The 21235-nt window shown below is 37.6% G+C and overlaps 1 protein-coding gene across 1 annotated transcript in view; it reads left to right on the top strand.

The window, feature by feature from the left end:
- Window positions 1-2244: 2244 nt before the first annotated feature.
- Window positions 2245-21235, top strand: part of LOC107555485 (multiple C2 and transmembrane domain-containing protein 1-like) — a 25976-nt gene continuing 6985 nt past the window's right edge. The window contains exons 1-4 of the mRNA XM_016238301.1: window positions 2245-2345; window positions 13659-13768; window positions 15032-15141; window positions 15550-15647. Of these exons, the coding sequence (XP_016093787.1) occupies window positions 2340-2345; window positions 13659-13768; window positions 15032-15141; window positions 15550-15647 (324 nt within the window). The 5' untranslated portion in view covers window positions 2245-2339. The remainder of the gene's footprint in view (window positions 2346-13658; window positions 13769-15031; window positions 15142-15549; window positions 15648-21235) is intronic.

The raw sequence follows: 21235 nt of genomic DNA, 5'->3' as shown, positions 1-21235 counted from the left end.
GCATACGCAGCGAGAGTAACTCGCAGTGATGACAATCAGCTGCTCGAAAGCTGACCGTGCATGCTCCGCTCCTAAACAAACGACACACAAATCGTGTGTATCCCCCGCCGCCAGATATCGTGGGCAGGGAGAAACACAGCGTTCGCTCGCCAGAGACTTTTTCATGATTGTTTTTTATATATGCTTGTGCAGACAGACAACAGTAAATAGACAGACACATACACAGAGCGCTACTGAAGAGCAGAAGCTGGCTTGCGCTCTGCTGGATGCACTTTTATACTTTCTGGTGCTTACGTCACCCCGCTTGTGACGTCTCGCTGCTCCATTGGACTGATTTGACACGTGCTTCAGAACGCGGTCACGCAAGGGCATTCCCAAAGCGACTCGACGCAGCTCGAGTTCCTGAAGGGGAACTATAAACACATCAGCAGTTGAAGAGCATGTGTATTACCATTCAAAAGTTTTGGGTCAAACTGTTTTTTTTTTTAAATTAATTAATTAATTAATAAAAAATTTTTTTTTTAAATGTGTCTTTAAAGACTCTTTTGCTCACCAAGGCTGCATTTATTTGATCAAAAAATGCAGTGAAAACAGTAATATTTTGAAATATTATTTTGATTAATTAAAAAATGTTTTCTTTTTTTGTATATTTTAAAATGTAATTTATTCCTGTGATGGCAAAGCTGAATTTTCAGCAGGCATTATTCCACTCTTCAGTGTCACATGATCCTTCAGAATTTAATATGCATTTCTTAACCAAATGACTAACATTTCTTATTATCAATATTGAAAACAGTTGTGCTGTTAAATATTTTTTGAATGAATGAATGAATTTTACTCACCCCTAACTTTTGAATGGTAGTGCACTATTGTGTTGAAAGGTTTGGGAGAAATTTACCGGATTCATGTTACATCAAGCTTTTCAGCTGTCATTGTTCAAACACACCACAGATTGCATAACTGATATATAGTGAATAAACTAAAGATTAAACTGGAAAAAAAAAATCACAATAATTTTACAATTCACAGTTAAATATTTTTGACTGTAACTGTAAACTGATTACCAACTACTATTGTTAACTGCAAGTAAATGCAGTTACTCGTATTTTGTACTTTTAAGTGTAACGTTGTTATATGTACAGTATTCTGACACTCCCTGAAACTGTGTACTCTCTAAACTGTTGATCTGCCATTACAGTTGTTGACCTTAAAGAGAAAACTGGCCATGTAAGACAGTCTATGTTAATTCCAGCTATCCAAGCGCACATAGGAATGCAGATCTACTGTATTACTGTATATAGTTCATTTATTTATAGTGTTAAAAATAAACAATGTACTGTGAGCAAAATAAATAAAAGTCTTCTGTGTAAAAGGAAAAAAAAAATAGCAAAAGAAATAAAGGGCAAAAGAAATAAAAAATATCGCCTGTTTCTCTCTTTCTCTCTCTTTGGACTTGGCCTTATTTTAAGAGTTTAGCCTACTCTTACCTACTCTCTCCACCACACCACTGCCACTTTAGCAGGGAGAAACATAAGCTAACCTCTCTGCACTGTGAAACGCTGACAATCTGATCCCGGTTCATGCACATTTATGTCCACTAGAATCTAGCATTACAAGCGAGCCTTATCTGTAGATAACACACGGAGGGTTAAACCCAGCCGAGCAGAGGCAGGGGGTTGATCTGGGCGATAGCTAAATGGCGGTTTGTAATTGGACTAAAGAGTGTGCTAGGGATTATTTTTATTACTTTGAAAAACTGTTACTGAAAACTTGTTCTCGGGCTATTGAGCTTGTGATATGTGATGCGTATCCTCAGGTAGCGTGGCTTTCTTCAGTGCTAAGGAGAATACAGAGAGAAAGAGAGAATGTTTGTGCTTCTCCGGCTCCTTTTCTTCTCAGTGCCTCTAAAAGATGAAAAGCTTCATGCTGTAAAAGATGCATTTGACTTTTTTCCCTTTTCTTCTTATTTAGGGGAGAGATGCTCCTAGGAGCTGCATTTTAATCATGTTTGGCTAATAAAGAGAGATTAGAATATCCTTTACACACACTCAGGGCATTGTCTTGTTGTGTAAAATAGCTTAATTGTTTCATTTCTCTGTTTTGCCTTTATATCAGGTGGATTTTTTTCTTCTCTCTCAAGGTTCCTAAGCCATCTTAGTAGCCACCAATGTTTTTTTTTTGTCTAATTATTTTCCTTTTGTAGCCCTGCTTTAAAAAGATCTCAATTTATTCTGGTCCACAAGGTGCCGGGCTCAGTCCCCTCCCAGGATGGCCGGCTGCCGGAAAGCCATATCCTTGCGGATATTTTGGCTTCCTGGCACTTTGAGTGGATACGCGTGATGGTGGTAAGTGCGGTCCGTATGTCCCCCGTGTCTCACTTTTATGGCTCATCGTCTGTCATGCCAAGCAGGGTTGTGTGTCGCTCCCTTTCATTTCTCACTTTGTTCTCAGTTATCACTTTACCTTCTTTATCTTGAAGAAATCACCTGGTGCTTAGTTATTTGTTTGAATCTGCAATAGCTGAAAACTTCCTACACTTCATAAAATGGGTTGTTCGGTGGGTGCTAGTGCTAGGTCATCTAAGTACAGCAAGATGCTTGGTAGAAAGTAGTTTTGAAAGTAGTCTTTTGGGGCTGGGTTTTCTCCATATTGTTTTGGTCTAAACATAGCGGTGTTCTTTACTAACCATGTGTCTACAAGCATTCAAGGTGCTCTGGGGCCTACATGTTTGTGCTGTCACTAACCTCTTTCAAACCAGCCACAAGCCCAACATGGCTTACTCGATGAGAAACTGATTTGTAGATCGGCTCACGAAGAAGAAACACCGAACCTGTGCTGTGTAAACAAGGAAAGCAGCTTCCAAGAAGAGGGTTTATGAATGAATTATGAGGGTGTATTGATGTTTGTCTCTGAAGTGGAGGAATGCCATTGCCATTTATATCCTTTTGAGAAGTGCATTCCTCAAGGAAACTTTTGAAATTGAGAACGTCTACATGCACTCACTATAGATGGCATCTCAGCACATTCATAAGTAATAGAGAACTGGGTGTCATTTTAAACTGTCTAGTGTAATGGGAAACTAAATTTAAGAGGTAAATTGTTAAAAGCCATGGTCAGTGTTGGGAGTAACGCATTACAAGTAACGCGAGTTACGTAATCAGATTACTTTTTTCAAGTAACTAGTAAAGTAACGCATAAATGTTTAATTTACAAAAGAATATCTGAGTTAATTTTTCAAATAAGTAACGCAAGTTACTTTTTTTCCCCAATTTATTGATTGACAGCTCTCCTGTCCCCATGTTGAGAGAAATCACAAGATGTTACTGTAGTTCTAAAATAAATATGAATATGCATTAATTCATCTCACTCACAAAAAAAACAGATTCAGTATTCCTCAAAATGAATACAAATAATGCATAATATATATGGACGCAAACCTGCAATAATTAAATGTTAAACAACACAAATATCCTTTATGTATTTAATCCCATTCTATGAACCAATGTCTTTGCTTCTGACCTTCGATGATCCAGTTCACTCATACTAATAAGCAAAAATTACTCTTGACAAACATTTGTGTCTTTTTTTATTGCTGAAGTGTGTTGAAATTTCTTCTTCTGCATTCTACTGTACGGACGTAAATTTACTTTCCCTTCAACGTAAGGCTTATTCATTTCACTTTTGGTGAGAAAAGGCTTTTATATTTGCCAAAAATAGATTTTTTATTTTAAAAACAAACAAGCAAGCCCTGTCCATATTTAAAAAGTAAAGGAAAAGTAACGTAACACATTACTTTCCATAAAAAGTAACTAAGTAACGTAATTAGTTACTTTTTTTATGGAGTAACTAATACTTTTTTTTTTTAGAAGCAATGCATTAATTAGAATGCTGACAGCTTAAAGGAATAGTTATGTTAAATAAATGAATTAATTCTGTCATGATTTGCTCAGCCCATCTCATTCCTAACCTATTTTATTTTATCTGTCCATATTTAAAAAGTAAAGGAAAAGTAACGTAACACATTACTTTCCATAAAAAGTAACTAAGTAACGTAATTAGTTACTTTTTTTATGGAGTAACTAATACTTTTTTTTTTTTAGAAGCAATGCATTAATTAGAATGCTGACAGCTTAAAGGAATAGTTATGTTAAATAAATGAATTAATTCTGTCATGATTTGCTCAGCCCATCTCATTCCTAACCTATTTTATTTTATTTTAATATATATTTAATATATATTTTTTATACGTTTATTTTTATGTTTTTTATTTAATTTAATTAAAAAAATATGTATTTCTGGTGTTTATGGCAGAGAATTGACAGGAAGCAAAGTGGGAGAGAGGGGGGTGAGATTGGGAAAGGACCACGAGCTGGGACTCAAACTTGGGTTGCCGAAATCGCATGTCCATGCACTGCCCACAAGGTCATAGTCTCTGACAAAGATTATATTTTAAAGAATGTTGAAACAACTGTTTTGTATATCTTTTGCCCCTAAGAAATGTCTGAATGCAGTCATGTGAACCCAGGACAAGCCTTATTATACAGCATGTTTGTTGTTGACCATCTACTGTCCAGTCCACTTTGAAAATGTGTGGTTTTGCACATCCATAGTGGCTATATTGGTTTGCCTGTTGGTGCCCAGCTTGATGATGTTCCCCAGTTTGACGGCCTCATTTTTGCGAGATGCAGAGGGCAGGGGCGAATCCTGTGTAGCGGCGGGTGGAGCTAATTGTGCTCCATTCATCATCAGGTGGCATCCAGGGACCCAGAGAGGACAGGGCAAGGAGAGCAGGGGGAATGCAAGTGATCTGAAGTGAGGAGGGAGGGGGGTTGCTCCAGGGGTGAGGGGCATCATCAGAGAGGCTGGAGAACAGGGGCAACTATCAGGTTGACCTTGGGGCTGATGGAGTGCCTTGCCCGCTGGGTGCGGAGGCCTGGGGAGTAATGGCGAAGGTGAACCCGGCTCTCCAGCGGATCCATTAGAGCCTAATGCTGTTGTTTTTAGCAGGGAGCAGTGGGAAGCAGAGGTCGGACATAAAATAAAGTGTATTCTCCCTGTTTATGGTGTTATTCATCTGCACGTCATGGCACAGGTACGTACCGGGAGCGCAGGACAATGGGGTGCTGGTGTGGAAGCAGTTACAGTACAGTGGTTTTTTGGGGCTCCTTAAAACTGAGGGCGCTCACCATAACTAAAACCTTTCTTTTGTGTCTGAGAGACAGAGAGAGCTATCATTGGAAAGGTCGAAATAGAGGTTTGCTATATATCTTTAACTTGAATGAAGAGTGCAGCATATCTCTTTAATTGCTACTATGGAGGACAATGTTTTGCATAATCTCCACATGGATTGATTAGCTACAGTAAATTAGCACTTTTATCTTGTGTAGTCCTTGATGACAAAACAGCTTTGGTTGCATGAATTTCCAGAAGCTGGTTGATCAAGTCTTGCTAGTTTAGCCAAGAAGCCTGGACAGACCATTTTCAGAAGGTGTGGACTCTTGTTTGATTTGATTGAGTTGATTTGAATCGTCCAGTCCTGTTCCTGGAGGTCCAACATCCTGCAGAGTTCAGCTCCAACCTGCCCCACTGGCAACACACCTGCTTGGAAGGTTCTAGAAATCCTGAAGACCTTGATTAGCTTATTAAGGTGTGTTCATTTGGGTTGGACCTGAACCTTGCAGAAAGATGGCCCTCCAGGAGCAAGATTGGATGCCCCTGCCTTAAACAATAAGAATTTCTTTTTAATTTGATTTATAAAATGCTTGAAACCTGCCTTATTAGAACCCAACCACTCAAAATGCACCATTCTGAACAGAATGAAGTTTAGTACCTGCTGAAGAGTCACAATGACTGTTGTTAGACCTTGGCCCAGAATTCTGTCTCCAGAGGGAATACCATAGTGAGGGCGTATGGATCTCCTGAGAATAGCTCAATAGCTTTTTTGCTGCCTCTGTGGTAACATGCTGTTGCGTGGCATTCAGCATCACACCTATTTTTGGAGCGTCACTAGAGGTTTGAGGGAAGGAAGAACCTAGGGATTGGGGAGGTGAGGATAGTGCCTCTGAACTTCTGTCACACTCCCAGATGTTTTCACATATTTTATGTGTATGTGTGTGTGTGTAAAATTCTTGTTTTGTTGTGATGTTATATTACAGTTGTTTTGTTAAATTATCCCGCAAATTGTCTGGGCCGTAATGCTGTGCTAAAAACACATGCCTGTGACATGTTGAGTCTCTGATAAGAACACTGGTTCTAATCTGGTCTGCACCATTTCCCTAATATATATATTTATTTTATTTAGTCATTTATTAGACGCTTTTATCCAAAGCGACTTACAAATGAGGACAACAGAAGCAATCAATTGTAGTATTAAAACAACTAAAAACAGATCCAAAACTAAAAGATAAAACATTATAAATACTAACTATACACATTTTAAAAATAAAGAGATTAAATAAAAGTGACAAAAAAAACAACAAAATTTCAAAACTTAACATTTAAATGAAAAACAAAAAGATAAAGCTAAAAACAATTCAAAATATGAAAGAACAGAAGGTATAAGAGTATAATAATGATTCTAACATAACACTAAGCCAAACACCAAAAAACCAACTACATTATATGTGTATGTACAACCACACACACATACATATATACTGTATATGTACATACACATTTATAAATTCAATATATATTATTTCATTTCCATTTAGTTTATTGAAGTATTAAAATAACTCAAATTAAATAAAACTAAAAACTTAATAAAAGACCTATACAGACATAATAAATTCAGACATAATGTAACTAAAATGTAAATAAATAACAAATACAAATAATATAAATCAAATTACAGTAGTTTATCAGTAATCCTAAAAAATAACACTGCCAAACACACATGCTAAAAAACAACTTACTTACACATAGTAAGAAATGGTTATAAAAACTGAAACAGAAGCGAAACAAGTAATAGGAAAGAGAAGAAATAAAAAGCAATACTTATCCTTTGCTGGTGTCCCTGCCCGGTGGAGTCTTTACACTCTTTGGTCTTCACACGAGGAGGCCTTCACGCGATGGCTGCCGTGACCACTGTCGCGGTAAACTAAGCTTTTTTATGCCCGTCTAACAAAATACTAAATTAATTCAGCTGGACACACTTTCCTTATTTTCTCCGCAACAAATGGCCTAGCAAGCGGAGACACTAACAAGATACGCCATACAGAACGAGACCAAAAGCGATATCAGCACGTCTCCACACAGTAAACAAAACAAGCGTTTCCTAGCAACGACAACTGCACTAAACACTAATGACACAAGCAAATGCACTTACGAGCTGCTTTTAACTTCCGCTGATAAAGACTGCTTCTCTCAAAGACTATTTCTTTACACTGTTTTCTGCTGGCGCTTGAACACACTTTCCTTATTTTCTCCGCAACAAATGGCCAAATGGACAAGTGTTGGGGAAAGTTACTTTTAAAAGTAATGCATTACAATATTGCGTTACTCCATAAAAAAGTAACTAATTACGTAACTTAGTTACTTTTTATGGAAAGTAATGCGATACGTTACTTTTGCATTACTTTTTAAATCTGGACAGGGCTTGCTTGTTTGTTTTTAAAATAAAAAAGTTATATTTTTGGCAAATATAAAAGCCTTTTCACACCAACAGCGAAATTAATAAGCCTCAGGCTGAAGGGAAAGTAAATTTACGTCCATACAGTAGAATGCAGAAGAAGAAATTTCAACACACTTCAGCAATAAAAAAAGACACAAATGTTTGTCAAGAGTAATTTTTGCTTATTAGTATGGTTGAACTGGATCATCGAAGGTCAGAAGCAAAGACATTGGTTCATAGAATGGGATTAAATACATAAAGGATATTTGTGTTGTTTAACATTTAATTATTGCAGGTTTGCGTCAATATATATAATGCATTATTTGTATTCATTTTGAGGAATACTGAATCTGTTTTTTTTGTGAGTGAGATGAATTAATGCATATTCATATTTATTTTAGAACTACAGTAACATCTTGTGATTTCTCTCAACATGGGGACAGGAGAGCTGTCAATCAATAAATTGGAAAAAAAGTAACTTGCGTTACTTATTTGAAAAAGTAACTCAGATATTCTCTTGTAAATTAAAAAGTAATGCGTTACTTTACTAGTTACTTGAAAAAAAGTAATCTGATTGCGTTACTTGTAATGCGTTACCCCCAACACTGTATATATAAATTAAAAATAAAATCCTGCAAGTGTTGAATTAAACTAGATTATTTTATAGGAAAATCAAAGAGAAAGGTCCCAAACAGCTCTCAGAATACTCTTTAAAGTGTAAATTACAAATTTTCTTGATGTTGTATTTGAGGTTGTGTCAAAATATTTTTTTTGGTTTATATTTACTCCTTAAAAACGATAATGCGAATGGTTTTCCTTTTGATGTGAAATACATTTGGCTTCCAGTATTTGAAATAGCTGTTATTGGGAACAAGCAGGCAGTCAGGGGAGTTTCCATTTAGTCTGACACACACCTCAAATCTAATTAAACTGCAATTTTAATTAACCTCCCAAAGTGCTCAGACACGAAGACGAGGAACAATTTCATTGACAAGCCTTTCCCTGTACGTCTCTTCCCCCGTCCCATTCATTATAAATAAAGTGCTAATGAACTACTTTTGGAAAATTAATGCACATGTCTATTTAAATAAATTGTTTTTCGTTTCATGTTTCACTGATAAGAGGTGGACTCACGTCTGTCTGAGGGGACTTCTCTTGGCTTTATTTGCCGTAAGAGGTGTGGAACTCTTTTCCTTGGTGATATCGCTCCCTACTTCTGCCCGTCTGGGTCAGTGCGCCTTTGGCTCGAAATGAGAGAAGACAAACAAATAATGTATCTAGGGAGAGGCCTGGCCCGGGTGAAATGATTTCATTTTCATCTTGATCTCTATCTTATCTGCCTCCTTTGTTCCCCTCACCTTTAGTGCTGCGTAGATCAAAGAATCTTGTTTTCTCTCCCTCTGAACATGCCGAGAGAAGGGCGTGGGTGTGGATTAGGCCCAGCTGGGGGTCCGTCCTCTTGCATTGGGGCTCTGGCTTTGGTGTAAATGAAGTTTGGCGCCCCTGGGACATCGTTCCCCTTCCTGCTGTCGTTAACAAACAAGATATGCCCTCTACGAAGTGTCTGTCCTGTTCTGTGCCAACCTCATCAGTCTCCTGCTATGCTGGGTGCCCATTGCAAGGTAGTGCGAGCCTCCTGATGGGACAGTAAGGTGTGAATAGCCTGATGTTGGGAACTGGCTAGAATGGACTTGCCTCTGCTTGCCTGCAGCACTAGCAGCCCTAAGGAGTTTGGTAATGGGGATGCGCTAGGGGGTCCCGGACAGCTGCACTCAGTCCTACACACTGTTTAATGATAACACTGTTCAAGATGGGAGAGTCTGTTCATTTACTTGCCAGCCATTGATGTCACAAAGCTTATTTAACTTTTAGTGTTATTGAGGTGTTATTTGATTTTTCAGGTAATCCGTTTTCACATTAAGAATGACACTTTAAAATTGAGAACAATGCTTTAAAGATCTTGGAGACATGGCCTTGTGGTTAAAGGATTGTTTAGAGGCTGTCAACAGCATCTGTGTCATTTAAGGTGCAGATTTAATCTCTGATTGCTTTAAAGATTAAAAGCCATCAGTTTGGACAATCAAACAAAACCAGGTCTACAGTAATGCATATGGAGCAAGGAAAGCTCTTTTTATTAAAGCACTTCTCTTCACTTATTTCTAATCCAAAATCGTTATTTCTTATTCAGATCGTTGAAGATATGATTAAGATACTAAAGTACTGTCTTTACTATATATATATATATACATTTACCTACACACACACACACACACACACACACACATATATATATATATATATATATACTGTATATACATACAGTACATGCAGTAGTTTAAATATCTACTATGATTGAAATGGAATATTGATACTGAAATATTAATATCACAAATTATAATATTTATTATATTCATTATATTGTTACTATTTTTAAATATTTCATGTCATTCTGATGTTTCAGTAGTATTTTCATTTTGATATTGTTTTATTTTTTAATTACATTACTTTTATTAGTAAAGATATTCAGGAGCTGATAATGCATGATATTTGAAATACAAATGTTGTTTTAAAAATATATTTGAAAATGTTTTGAAATAATTGTGAAGATAAGTGCACTCTTTCTTTATCATAGACACCCCTGTAACTCATTGAGCCTTAAAAATTGTGTTTATAGAACTGCAGTTTAAAATCAATGCACGTGTAATCGTGTGGTTGTACTGAAATTGTAATATACAGTGGCCAGCAGCAGTGCTGATATTCAGTAGAGCAGGACACTCTTGCTCGTGTGATATCGCATTATTCAAACTCTATATATGTTGACATTGTGCATTTAGAAGAGTTCAGATTAGGCTGCACTGTTGGAAGACACTTTAAACAGAACTGATTTTTGACTAAATATCAATTTCCCTTGCCCGCTGACATCAAGTGTACCTCCCGCTGTGCCGATGTGTGTCCGCATACGTGAGGAAGAGGACCTGAGGTAATAGAAAGCCTATGTGTCACTTCAGCGGGCCACAGCTCAGCCAGGATCCACAGCAGGCTCTTCTGCAGCAGGTTGCTCCTCGGCTCGCAGCGGTGTGAGCGTGTTTATGTGTGTGTGAGAGAAGTGCAGAGGAGCAGTGAAAACAAGCCTCTCCCCAGGCTAGTGTTATTTCAACCTCCTGCCTTCCTCAATCCACTTTTGAAGGCAGGAAATCAGAGTTAGCTCATGGTTTGAGGGCCATGTGGTAATGGTTTAGACTGTAGAGACCCATGACCTGCACCTCCACCCTCGCTCGCTCGCTCGTACACGCACACACAGATACCTTGTCCCTCAAAGTCTTCTTTTCTCATATAGTGCCCGATGCAGTGGAGAGCAAGTTGGACTTTTGTTACGGTTGATAACGCAAACCAGATGGGAGTCAGGACAGGGGAGTCTTGTTAAATATTTGCTAAGAAAAATAACCCTGGGACGCGGTCTAATTATATCTATTTGTCTTGTGTGGCTTTTTGGGAAGGCGATGTGGTTATGCAGGCCATATTGGGCTTCATTTTTCAAATGTGGGATCCAGTACAAAGTTTGGGAGATGGATGGGATACTCTGTGTGCATGTGTGTGTGTGTGTGTGTGTGTTGAGGGAGTACATACAGTTTGATCAGTTTTTTTTCCGAGACCCATCTCAGTATGGTAAGCATATTTTTTCATTTTGAGGATGATATTCCAGTACCAGTCTTGTTCATTGCTTCATCTGTGGCTTGAGTTGTATGGACCCTTATACATACCTGTTCTGGAAACATTTGTTCTGCGTGTAGAAATAAGTTCTCAGCCAGGGGGTTAGGGCCCATTATGTGACCCTAATACGTCTTAGAATTATGTACATTTAATTATATTAACATTAATGTTATTTAAAATATTAAAGATGTACAACATCAAACATAATATTTTTTTTTGTTTATTCCGCTCAAATAAGAGTGCCTTTGAATATTGCCTTCTACAAAGAGGGGCCTTGAAGTCAAAAATGTTGAGAACTGCTGGTTTAAATACACACTGAAAAAAATGTTTCATTCATCCAATTAAAATAATTTAGGGTAATGATTCACATCTATATTTTTTAACTTGAGCCAATGAAAAATAAATAACTTGCCCTATTTTGCATTGGCATAATTATAGTTAAAAAATATAGATGTGAATCATCACCCTACATTTTTTTAATTGGAAGAATGAAAATTTTTTTTTCAGTGCAATTTAAATGTACAGTTTTTGTGAAGTTGTACCAGTGTTATTTTAGTATTGTTGATATACTATTATAGTTTTTGTTAATATTTTGAATTAGATTTTGTTTTTGTTTTCTGTTTTCATTTTCATTTCAGATAAAATTGTAGTAATATTGTAATTAATTTTTGTCATTTTTATTAGTTTTTTTCCTAAATGTTTAAGTTTTAGTTTTTATATTTTGGATTATTTATTTCTAGTTATTAAAAAAAAGGAATGGCAATTAAAATAGTTTTAATTCATTTTATTTTAATTTATTTCAAGTAATGAACGTTTTTTTTAATGGTTTAAGTTTTAGTTACTGATAAAACCCCAAATCAGAGTAACAGACCTTGATAATAAAATTAAAGCTCAGCTTCACCCAGCATGTAAACACGTTAATCAGACTACAATAGACCTCAGTGTTATGTGCTTGTGATACCTCTGTCTTTGAGAGCCAATACATGTGTATTTAAAATTTGTGCGTAAAATCTCTTTCAATTCAAATAATGTACAGTATCCATGCACTTGCATTCCTTTATAAAGCTAAAAAAAGATAGATGTGTCTTATGTTAGCATCTCTATGCATTGACACCATCCCTCTTTTCCTGCTTTGATTTGCACAGTGGGTTTTGATCCAGTGGTTCAGTAGCTGGTCGACTCATTGTGGACATGATCCACTGCAGTGACATTTCAATTGATCTCCATGAAAGGCCTGAGGATGGCGACTGAAGTGCTTTCAGATAAGCCTGGGCAGGGTTGAGCAGAGGCCTGGAGCTCTTGTAAAGCAGACCCGGGGCAAAGGCATAGTGATGCTCACTGCTGCATGGCAGTGCCCTCTCGCTGGGATCATTTTGCCAGGACATTTCGTTCTTCTCAAGTGCTGCCAGTCCATTTGTGTAGGCCCACCGGAGGGGCACAGCCTGTGTCTGAGTTTGGAAATCTGGACGTAGCTTATTTTTCACATTGCTAATAGGCCAGGATTTCGTTTTTTCTCTTCAAACAGACAGAGTTGCGCAAATGTAGATTTTGCCTGAGTGTTTTGTAAGTTAAATGGATGAGTTTTGAGTTTTGATCTTGTACTTTCTTGGAATAGTTCACCTAAAATGGCAATTCTGTCCTCATTTGCTTCATTTCAAACATCTATGACTTACTTTCTTCAGCAAAAAACACAGAAAAATATGTTTTTCAGGTTGTTCAGGCTGCTCTGTCAATAAAAAACAGGATTGGAATGGCATGAGGATGAGCAAATAATGACAGGATTTGTATTTTTGTGTGAACAGTCCCTTAAGGGTTAAGGTGAGTGTGGAAGTGTACATGTGTGTGTGTCTCAGCACATCAATGCACTACAATAGTCTCTGTCTGTGTGTCCACACTCAGTCACTACATTCTGTGTCAGCCCAACTGTTGCATGACTGCTCTTATTGTTAGAATAAAATCTGAGCTTTTTGACTGTGGAAACATTTAACTGACGCCTACTTTTGAGGTTCTTGTGGCCAGTGTTTTTTTTTTAAGTTGAAGGCCATCACAAGTTTTTGGTGCACATAGTAATGATGGTGGTGATGGCCACAATGATGTCACCATTGTAAAACCTGGTTATCCAACATAGCTAGTTCTCTCTGAAGAAAGTATTAGAATACATATTCTTCTCTTTATTGATACACAAAGTGTGATTAATTTCAAACATGTTTATTGCAGCATGGAGAACTTGGAAAGAGAGAGAGAGCTCACCAAGCCTTTGATGCACCTCATGCTCTTTCAGCTGTGTGGAAATGCATTTGCCCAGCCTGTCTCTCTCTCCCTCTCATTCTTTCAGGACTCCGAGAGAAAGGGTTTCATGAATAAGCTGTATGCCATTCAGGATGTGTGTATCAGTGTGCAGAATGCTCTGGATGAAGTGGCCTCCTATGGTGAGAGGATAAAGAAGTAAGTTTCAGCTTTTGCTGCTTGTGCCTGAGCAGACACGCGGGCACCACCGTGCCAATCTCTGTCACATCTTACTCAGCCTCATAAACAAACACAAACACACATGCTTACACTGCAAAAAAAATAATTTTCCTAATCAGTGTTTTTGTCTTGTTTTCCAGTGGAATGTCTAAACATCCTTAACCAAATTTATCTAAAAAGCAAAACTTGCCTTAGAGAATGAGAGTGTACCATTTAAAATGTTAAAAACAAGAATCTATCTCAAATAAATGCTGTTTCAAAAAATTTTAATCATCAAATATTCTTGAAAAAAGTATCACAAAAAATATTATCCACAAAAAAATTAAGCAGCACAACTGTTTTCAATATATAGACTGTTTCTACTCTTTTCATATTAATAAATAAAACAATTATTTAAAACTGTAATAATAATATTTCACAGTATTACTGTTAACTGTTACTATACTTTGATCAAATAAATGCAGTCTTGATGAGCATGAGACTTTTTTCAGAAACATTAAAAAGAACTTTTATAGGTCACAAACGATTTAACGGGAAAAAAGTTTGTTTTACCCCATTAGTAATTTTTTTTTCTTGTTTTAAGCATAAACCTTAATGAATACCATATTAGTATTATCTTACATATCTTTTTTATAGGTCACAAACGATTTAACGGGAAAAAAGTTTGTTTTACCCCATTAGTAATTTTTTTTCTTGTTTTAAGCATAAACCTTAATGAATACCATATTAGTATTATCTTACATATCTCATTTTAAATTAATAAATTTTAAACAAATTAAGATGTTTTTGTGTGAAATGATATTCATCGGTATGAAATATTAATACTGTACTTGCATCTTGATATTTACCATGACAGCATCGTTTTACAGGTGTTGTTGTAACTATGGTGTTTTAATAGAAACTGTAACTATAGTAAAAAATAAAATATGGCCCCACTAACATGAAACTGTCTACACTGGGTATGACCACTTGCCGCAATAACTTTAGGCTGTCTGCACTGGATGCATTAAAATAAAAGCTCTAAATCCATTTGTCCTGTTGTCGGAAGTAGCGCAAGTGTGTGGAATATGTTAGAAACAGAATGTGGCATCAGTTTACTGCATTCAGTGTAGACATTATCACTGATTATAATAGCTTCTCTTGGATTTTGTTGCAGCTTGTCTCTCATGTCCGGTGCAGACATAACGTAGAACTGTGTAGAAGGAAATAACATCCTTTTCTCACCCTTTTCTCTGTTCTCAGTACTTTGAACTGGACTGTGCCTTTCCTCAGCTGGCTGGCCATAGTGGCCTTGTGTGCGGCCACTCTTGTGGTGTACTTCATTCCTCTCAGATACATTGTACTGGCCTGGGGTAAGCTGTCATTACGCTCATAATGTGTCATGAATGATAAAATAACATTAGCATGTTACATAATGTGTATTTTAGAATTTCAAATAGACTATTGCAGGAGATCACAGAGTTTAGTGGCAGTTTAGGTTTGCATGCTACAGGGATTCGCCACCAGCACAGCAGAGAAGACAGTAAACTGCTGAGCTCAGGGCAAACTCACTCGTAGCTAATGCCCCGTGTGCTCTTTCATACAGTGTTCAGATCTGAAGCTCTGCAAGGTCAGAGAGCACAGCTCCTGTCAGCTCCATAGCAGCTGATCCTTTAAAGTACAAAGATGAGGGTTCAGAATCCGTACAGGATCTTATAAGGTCCTCCCGAAATGCACTCTGTGAGTGAGGTCTAATGCGCCACCGTTGTTTCAACTTTCAGGAGTGAACAAGTTCACCAAAAAACTGCGAGACCCATACAGCATTGACAACAATGAGCTGTTGGACTTCCTGTCCCGAGTGCCCTCAGACGTTCAAGTGGTATGTATTCCTTATAACATTCACCCCTACTGTTGGTTACCCCAGGATTGCAACTCTTGACACCTGCATGCATTTGGATTTTGCCAAATTCCAAAATGATGTCAGTTCTGATGTCACACGATGTATCAAACTTTTATGCAATTTGAGGTGTCATTTATGCCTGTAGTACAAACTGAGTGGGAGGAGTTATATACTTAAGATTATAAATTAGTTTCTATTGGTTTGTTTTAATCCCCAACCCTAAGTATGAGCAACAGGGATAGTGATGCTAGCCCGAGCAAACATAATAAAATAATAACAATGAACTCTGCTGTGTGAGAATGTATTTGTGGAGTTTTCTCTCTCCCTGTTCCCTTTTCTATGCTTTAATTTATGCTTTCCGCTCAGGGTAATATGCATAAATGCAGAATCAGGGAATTCTATTCTTGTCATCACAGACAGCCTTGTGACTCATTACCATGGAAAGAACGTTGACTTTTTAAACTTACAAACTTCTCCTAAACTTTTATACCTATAATGGCAATTTCTTCTGTGGAAATATATAATGCTAATTAATATTTTATTGATTTCGGTCCTTGCAATTGGGTGTTTCTTTAAAGGGGTCATATGATGCTATTTTAAAGATCATTATTTTGTGTATTTGGTGTAACAGAATATGTTGACATGCTTTAATGTTAAAAAAACACATTATTTTTCAAATACTGTACATTATTGTAGGTCCTCTATGCCCCGCCTCTCTCAAACGCATAGTTTTCAACAAAGCCCCCTCCTTTGACAAGCGCAGTCTGCTCTGATTGGCCAGCTGACCCAGTGCATTGTGATTGGCCGAACACCACAAGCACGCGTCAGAAATGTAACACCCCTCACCATAATCGCAGCTTCAGCTTTCAAAGTAAATATCAAGACAGTTAATAATGTTGTTAGTTTTACCATCAGTTCAAGCCCCAAAGGGCAACAGAGTCGCGTGACAGACACAGTGATGATGCAGTACACAAGCCGCGGTTAAGACACCTGACGTGCTATGATTTCTGACAGGCAGTTCACTCTCCTGTGATGTGACCCTGTTCCCCTCACACTCACACACACAACGCGTTACTCTGCGCTGCGCAAAACTCCGCATTTGAACAGTCAATAGCAAATACTTAAACTAATAACAAAACATACTTACAGTCGCTGATTCGGAAGCACCAGATTGTCATAGCAAAGTCGGAAATGGCCCTTTTTTTTTTAGAAATAGCCTTTGTGCACTGCCAGCCTTGTACTCTTCTAGGTTAAAAAAATTGTCGTCCATAAAATGAGTTGCAGAAATTCAAACATCTGGGATGTGCTGTTCTGTTGTAAATAAATCTTAACCAATGATTCCTAATTACATCTACTTCCGGAAGGCCAAATAAAGTGCTTTTGCTTTCGCACTGAAACACACAGTGTCTCCCTGACATGACTGCTTCAACACTACTGCTGTTCCTGAAACCACGCCTTCTTTCTTTGCGTGCACATTTGGGCGGCATTATGCTAATATTTCCACATAGTGACGTAGATATGTGGGGGCGTGTTAGAATGAGCCATTTTAGGTAGGCGTGGTTGATTCTTAACTTTTATAAAGAATCTCTTATGAAGATCTCTTTGGATTTGAGACTTTAGTCTTTGCAACTTTGCAACTTTACAGATCTTCTTTATGCACCAAGAGCTTGTAACACTCCAAAGAGAAGGGGAAAATTGAAATTGCATCATATGACCCCTTTAACTACAAGTATCTTAATGTACCAGGTGTTGTGCTACAGTTTTTTTTAAAAGTCATGCTAAAACTTGGAAATTACTTTCCATTCTTGCTCAAATTTAAGGGGCAGTTGTGACCTAATAGTTAGAGAGTCAGACTGGTAAAGCAAATGTTGCGTGTTTGCGTCTCGGTACCGGCAGGAATTGTAGGGTCACTGTACTTGGCCACACATCATGTCACTTTAAAAAAAAAAAAGATTAAAAATGAAAAATTATGAAAGATTTAAAATTATGCTATTGTGTATATAGATATTGTAAAGATTTTGTTTTCAATCTAAATAGAATCTCTTATGAAGATCTCTTTGGATTTGAGACTTTAGTCTTTGCAACTTTGCAACTTTACAGATCTTCTTTATGCACCAAGAGCTTGTAACACTCCAAAGAGAAGGGGAAAATTGAAATTGCATCATATGACCCCTTTAACTACAAGTATCTTAATGTACCAGGTGTTGTGCTACAGTTTTTTTTAAAAGTCATGCTAAAACTTGGAAATTACTTTCCATTCTTGCTCAAATTTAAGGGGCAGTTGTGACCTAATAGTTAGAGAGTCAGACTGGTAAAGCAAATGTTGCGTGTTTGCGTCTCGGTACCGGCAGGAATTGTAGGGTCACTGTACTTGGCCACACATCATGTCACTTTAAAAAAAAAAAAAGATTAAAAATGAAAAATTATGAAAGATTTAAAATTATGCTATTGTGTATATAGATATTGTAAAGATTTTGTTTTCAATCTAAACGTGAAAATCCATAATTTAAGATTATTACACTTCAAAATGATCATCTAAAGGAATGAATTAAACAATAATACATTTACTTTCAGTTATCATCTGTCCATTAGTTATTGCATCATTTTTATCATGAACAAAAATTTTGCCCTATCATTTCAAGTTAGTGTACTTGTGATCAATAATGTGTACAGAATATTTTTATTGTGCATCATTTCCAGTCAATCTATAACCTTGTAAAATTCTAAAAAGTTGTTTGAAAAGATGTTAAAATAAAATGTAATTATTGCTAGCTATAAAATTAGCCTTAATAATAATAATAATAATACAAAGTTTCTTCCAGATCTCTTTAAAATTTAATTTCCACCATAGAATCATGTGGTTGAATATATAAATAGTCTTGATGAAGAATGTTATTAATACATTTCGGTTAGTTAAGTTGAATGTAAATGGCTTGTGATGTTTTTAATCTGCACGTGTCTCTCGGTAGATTTATGGACTTCTTGCTGTGTTGTACTGTAGAGTCATGCTTTGTTATTGAGTGTAATGAGTGTAAAGTAATCCTCTCCCAGTCTGCTTCTGCATTAACCGTGAGATCTGAGTTATGCGGCCCGCCCCACTGTCCCGTTTGTAATCAGCAGCGTTCTGTTCGAGCGGTGAGGTGCTGCCTTTTAACTGCAATTAAAACCTGAGCTCGTAAACACAAGCCTGGCCTGTTATCATGCTTCCTCTGTGTTGGGATAAACCCTGCAGTGGTGATGGCGGGGGTGACATGGGTCTCTGGTCCAAGACCAATCACTTTCCACATCAGCACAGACACACTCGCCTTTGATGAGCCCGGGGTGGTGGGCAGGCTTTGATGTCTACAGAGTCGTAATCCCAAGCCCCTGCGTGGCTTTACATTGGCCCTGCAGCTGCAGGTAGCCTGCTCTAAATTAGCCCAATGTGGCTAGGTAGCGAAGGTGCATTTACCCCAAACACCTGGAGCCCAGAAGGTCCCTGCAGGTAGGAGGACTGGAGGAGTCCTGGCTAATGATGTACGGTTAGGTTCATGCTCAGAAGAGCAGGCCGCCACGGGCTTTTGGTGCCCTGTTACAGCTTTTGATTTAGGACAGTCCAGAAAAGTACTTGAACATCGGCGTGATGCGCAGAACGTTCCGCTCTGCATCGCACAACTGCCCGTGGAGGTCCATTCACCTCTGTTTTCTGGGTTAGAGACGACGGTTGGGTGGAGGCAGCATCTCTGTGGGACCTCGGAGACTCAAACAAAGCGTCGGGGTGTGATCTGCATATGCCCAAGGGCCCGAACGTTCCGCACATATGACAAATGGAGGGCTATTTTTGAGGTTCTGACGTGACCCACACCTCCCGCATCGTCCCGTGATAAAAGCCCTGCAAGGCCGAGAGAGGCCAGCATTGCCTCTTTTACAGATCATTTGGAGGAGCCTCAGAACAACATGAACTGATGAGCTTCTAATTACTTTTTTATATAAAGGGCATCTATGCTGTAGTCTGTGAGTACAGAGTGTCTTTGAGAGTGGGAACTTACAGCTCCCACAGCTCTGTGGGTGTATGTATTTACTAACCTCGTTTGTGTTATTTTGAGTGCACTGCTTGCATATGCATATGCATTTCGGTGGATACAGATCAGTGGAGTGTTGTGGACCGAAATGAGGAGGCAAATTCCCTCTCTTGTTTTTGTGGGCCACAGGAGATTATGGATGAATAGAAGTAATACTATAAGATGTTAGTACTGTATGTACATTTAACATTTTTACATGCTTCAAAAACAAAAATAACACAATTAATACAGTAATACTAATATTGAATATGTTTGATTTGTTCTGCTTGCTGTTGTTTGTCTGTTATTATTTTTATTATATTTGTTTTTTTTATAGTCATCCTGTTTGTCTGACCAGTCAACAAATTCTTGCCATACCAAGAATGCTTTAAGATAAACAAGCTGAATTGTCACCAGAACCTTTAGATTATTTGATGTTGCAAGTCATTTAAAAGATTTTTAGTTTTATCAATTCAGGCTAATTTTTTATAATTTAATTTAATTTAATTTGTTATTTTGCACCTCTGTTTCACTATTCACACTCACATCCACTCCATTCTTTAAAACACGGTGAGCTCAAGGCCTTCTTATGAAACTGTATCCGCTGGTGTCGCTGTTGGACACTTTATAAAATTAGTGGTTTACATTTACATTAGTGGTTTGTTTTATTTTTGGACTGATGATTACTTTCTCCTCCAGATTTTTGGGGAAGGCACTGCTGTCCTTTTCTCCTCTTGCAAAATGCCCTTAAAATGGATACAATTAAATGGATAAATTACTTTATTAATTGCCCAGGTTGACGGTGTGGTGAAGGGTATGCAGGTTAAGTGTACACTATACACAAGTACTGTGGTTATTCTGAGGTGTGGTTGTAGAATTCAATACATACAGTACCACCTCTGTGCAGAGAGCCTATGGCCTTTTAAGTGCACTGCAGGAGAACCGTGATGTATCAAACCTGCTTCGAGGTGCATATTCACTTTGATTTACTCTCCCAGTTTACCCACTCTATGTTCTTTTCATGTATCTGCCTATAGATTCCTCCGAGAATATCTTTACCTGCTGTGTGCCTGCCTCGCTGCTTTGAATAAAGCACATTCTGATATAATGCAATACTTTATCTCTTAAATGAGGCCAACCGGCATTACCAACTTAACATTCTCTACCAGGTGTCTAAGACGTGTCCTATCGCATGCTTTATGGTACCATTAGCCAATGGAGGAACTACGTGCGTAACTGGGACGCTAGCAATTAGCACGCCAAGGGCTCCATTATGGCCTATGCAAATGCAGAGATTAAAATGCAGTCGCAGCGTACAAACGATTCAGCTCTTAGACAGTTCATCACATGCGAAGGGCACACACTTGAGGAGAGAAGAAAAGAGGGCAAACAATAGCTAAATGAGTCTGTTTTCTGAGGACATAGTCATTTATGGCCTGTTAAAAACATTTTATATATATATATATATATATATATATATATATATATATATATATATATATACTCAGAACAAAAATATAAACAAAA

The sequence above is a fragment of the Sinocyclocheilus grahami genome, unplaced genomic scaffold (assembly GCF_001515645.1).
Source record: "Sinocyclocheilus grahami isolate Dianchi unplaced genomic scaffold, SAMN03320097.WGS_v1.1 scaffold535.1, whole genome shotgun sequence".
In the NCBI taxonomy this organism is placed as follows: Eukaryota; Metazoa; Chordata; class Actinopteri; order Cypriniformes; family Cyprinidae; genus Sinocyclocheilus; species Sinocyclocheilus grahami.
The sequence above is the reverse complement of the archived record's forward strand: the minus strand, read 5'-3'. Positions and strand labels throughout refer to the sequence as shown.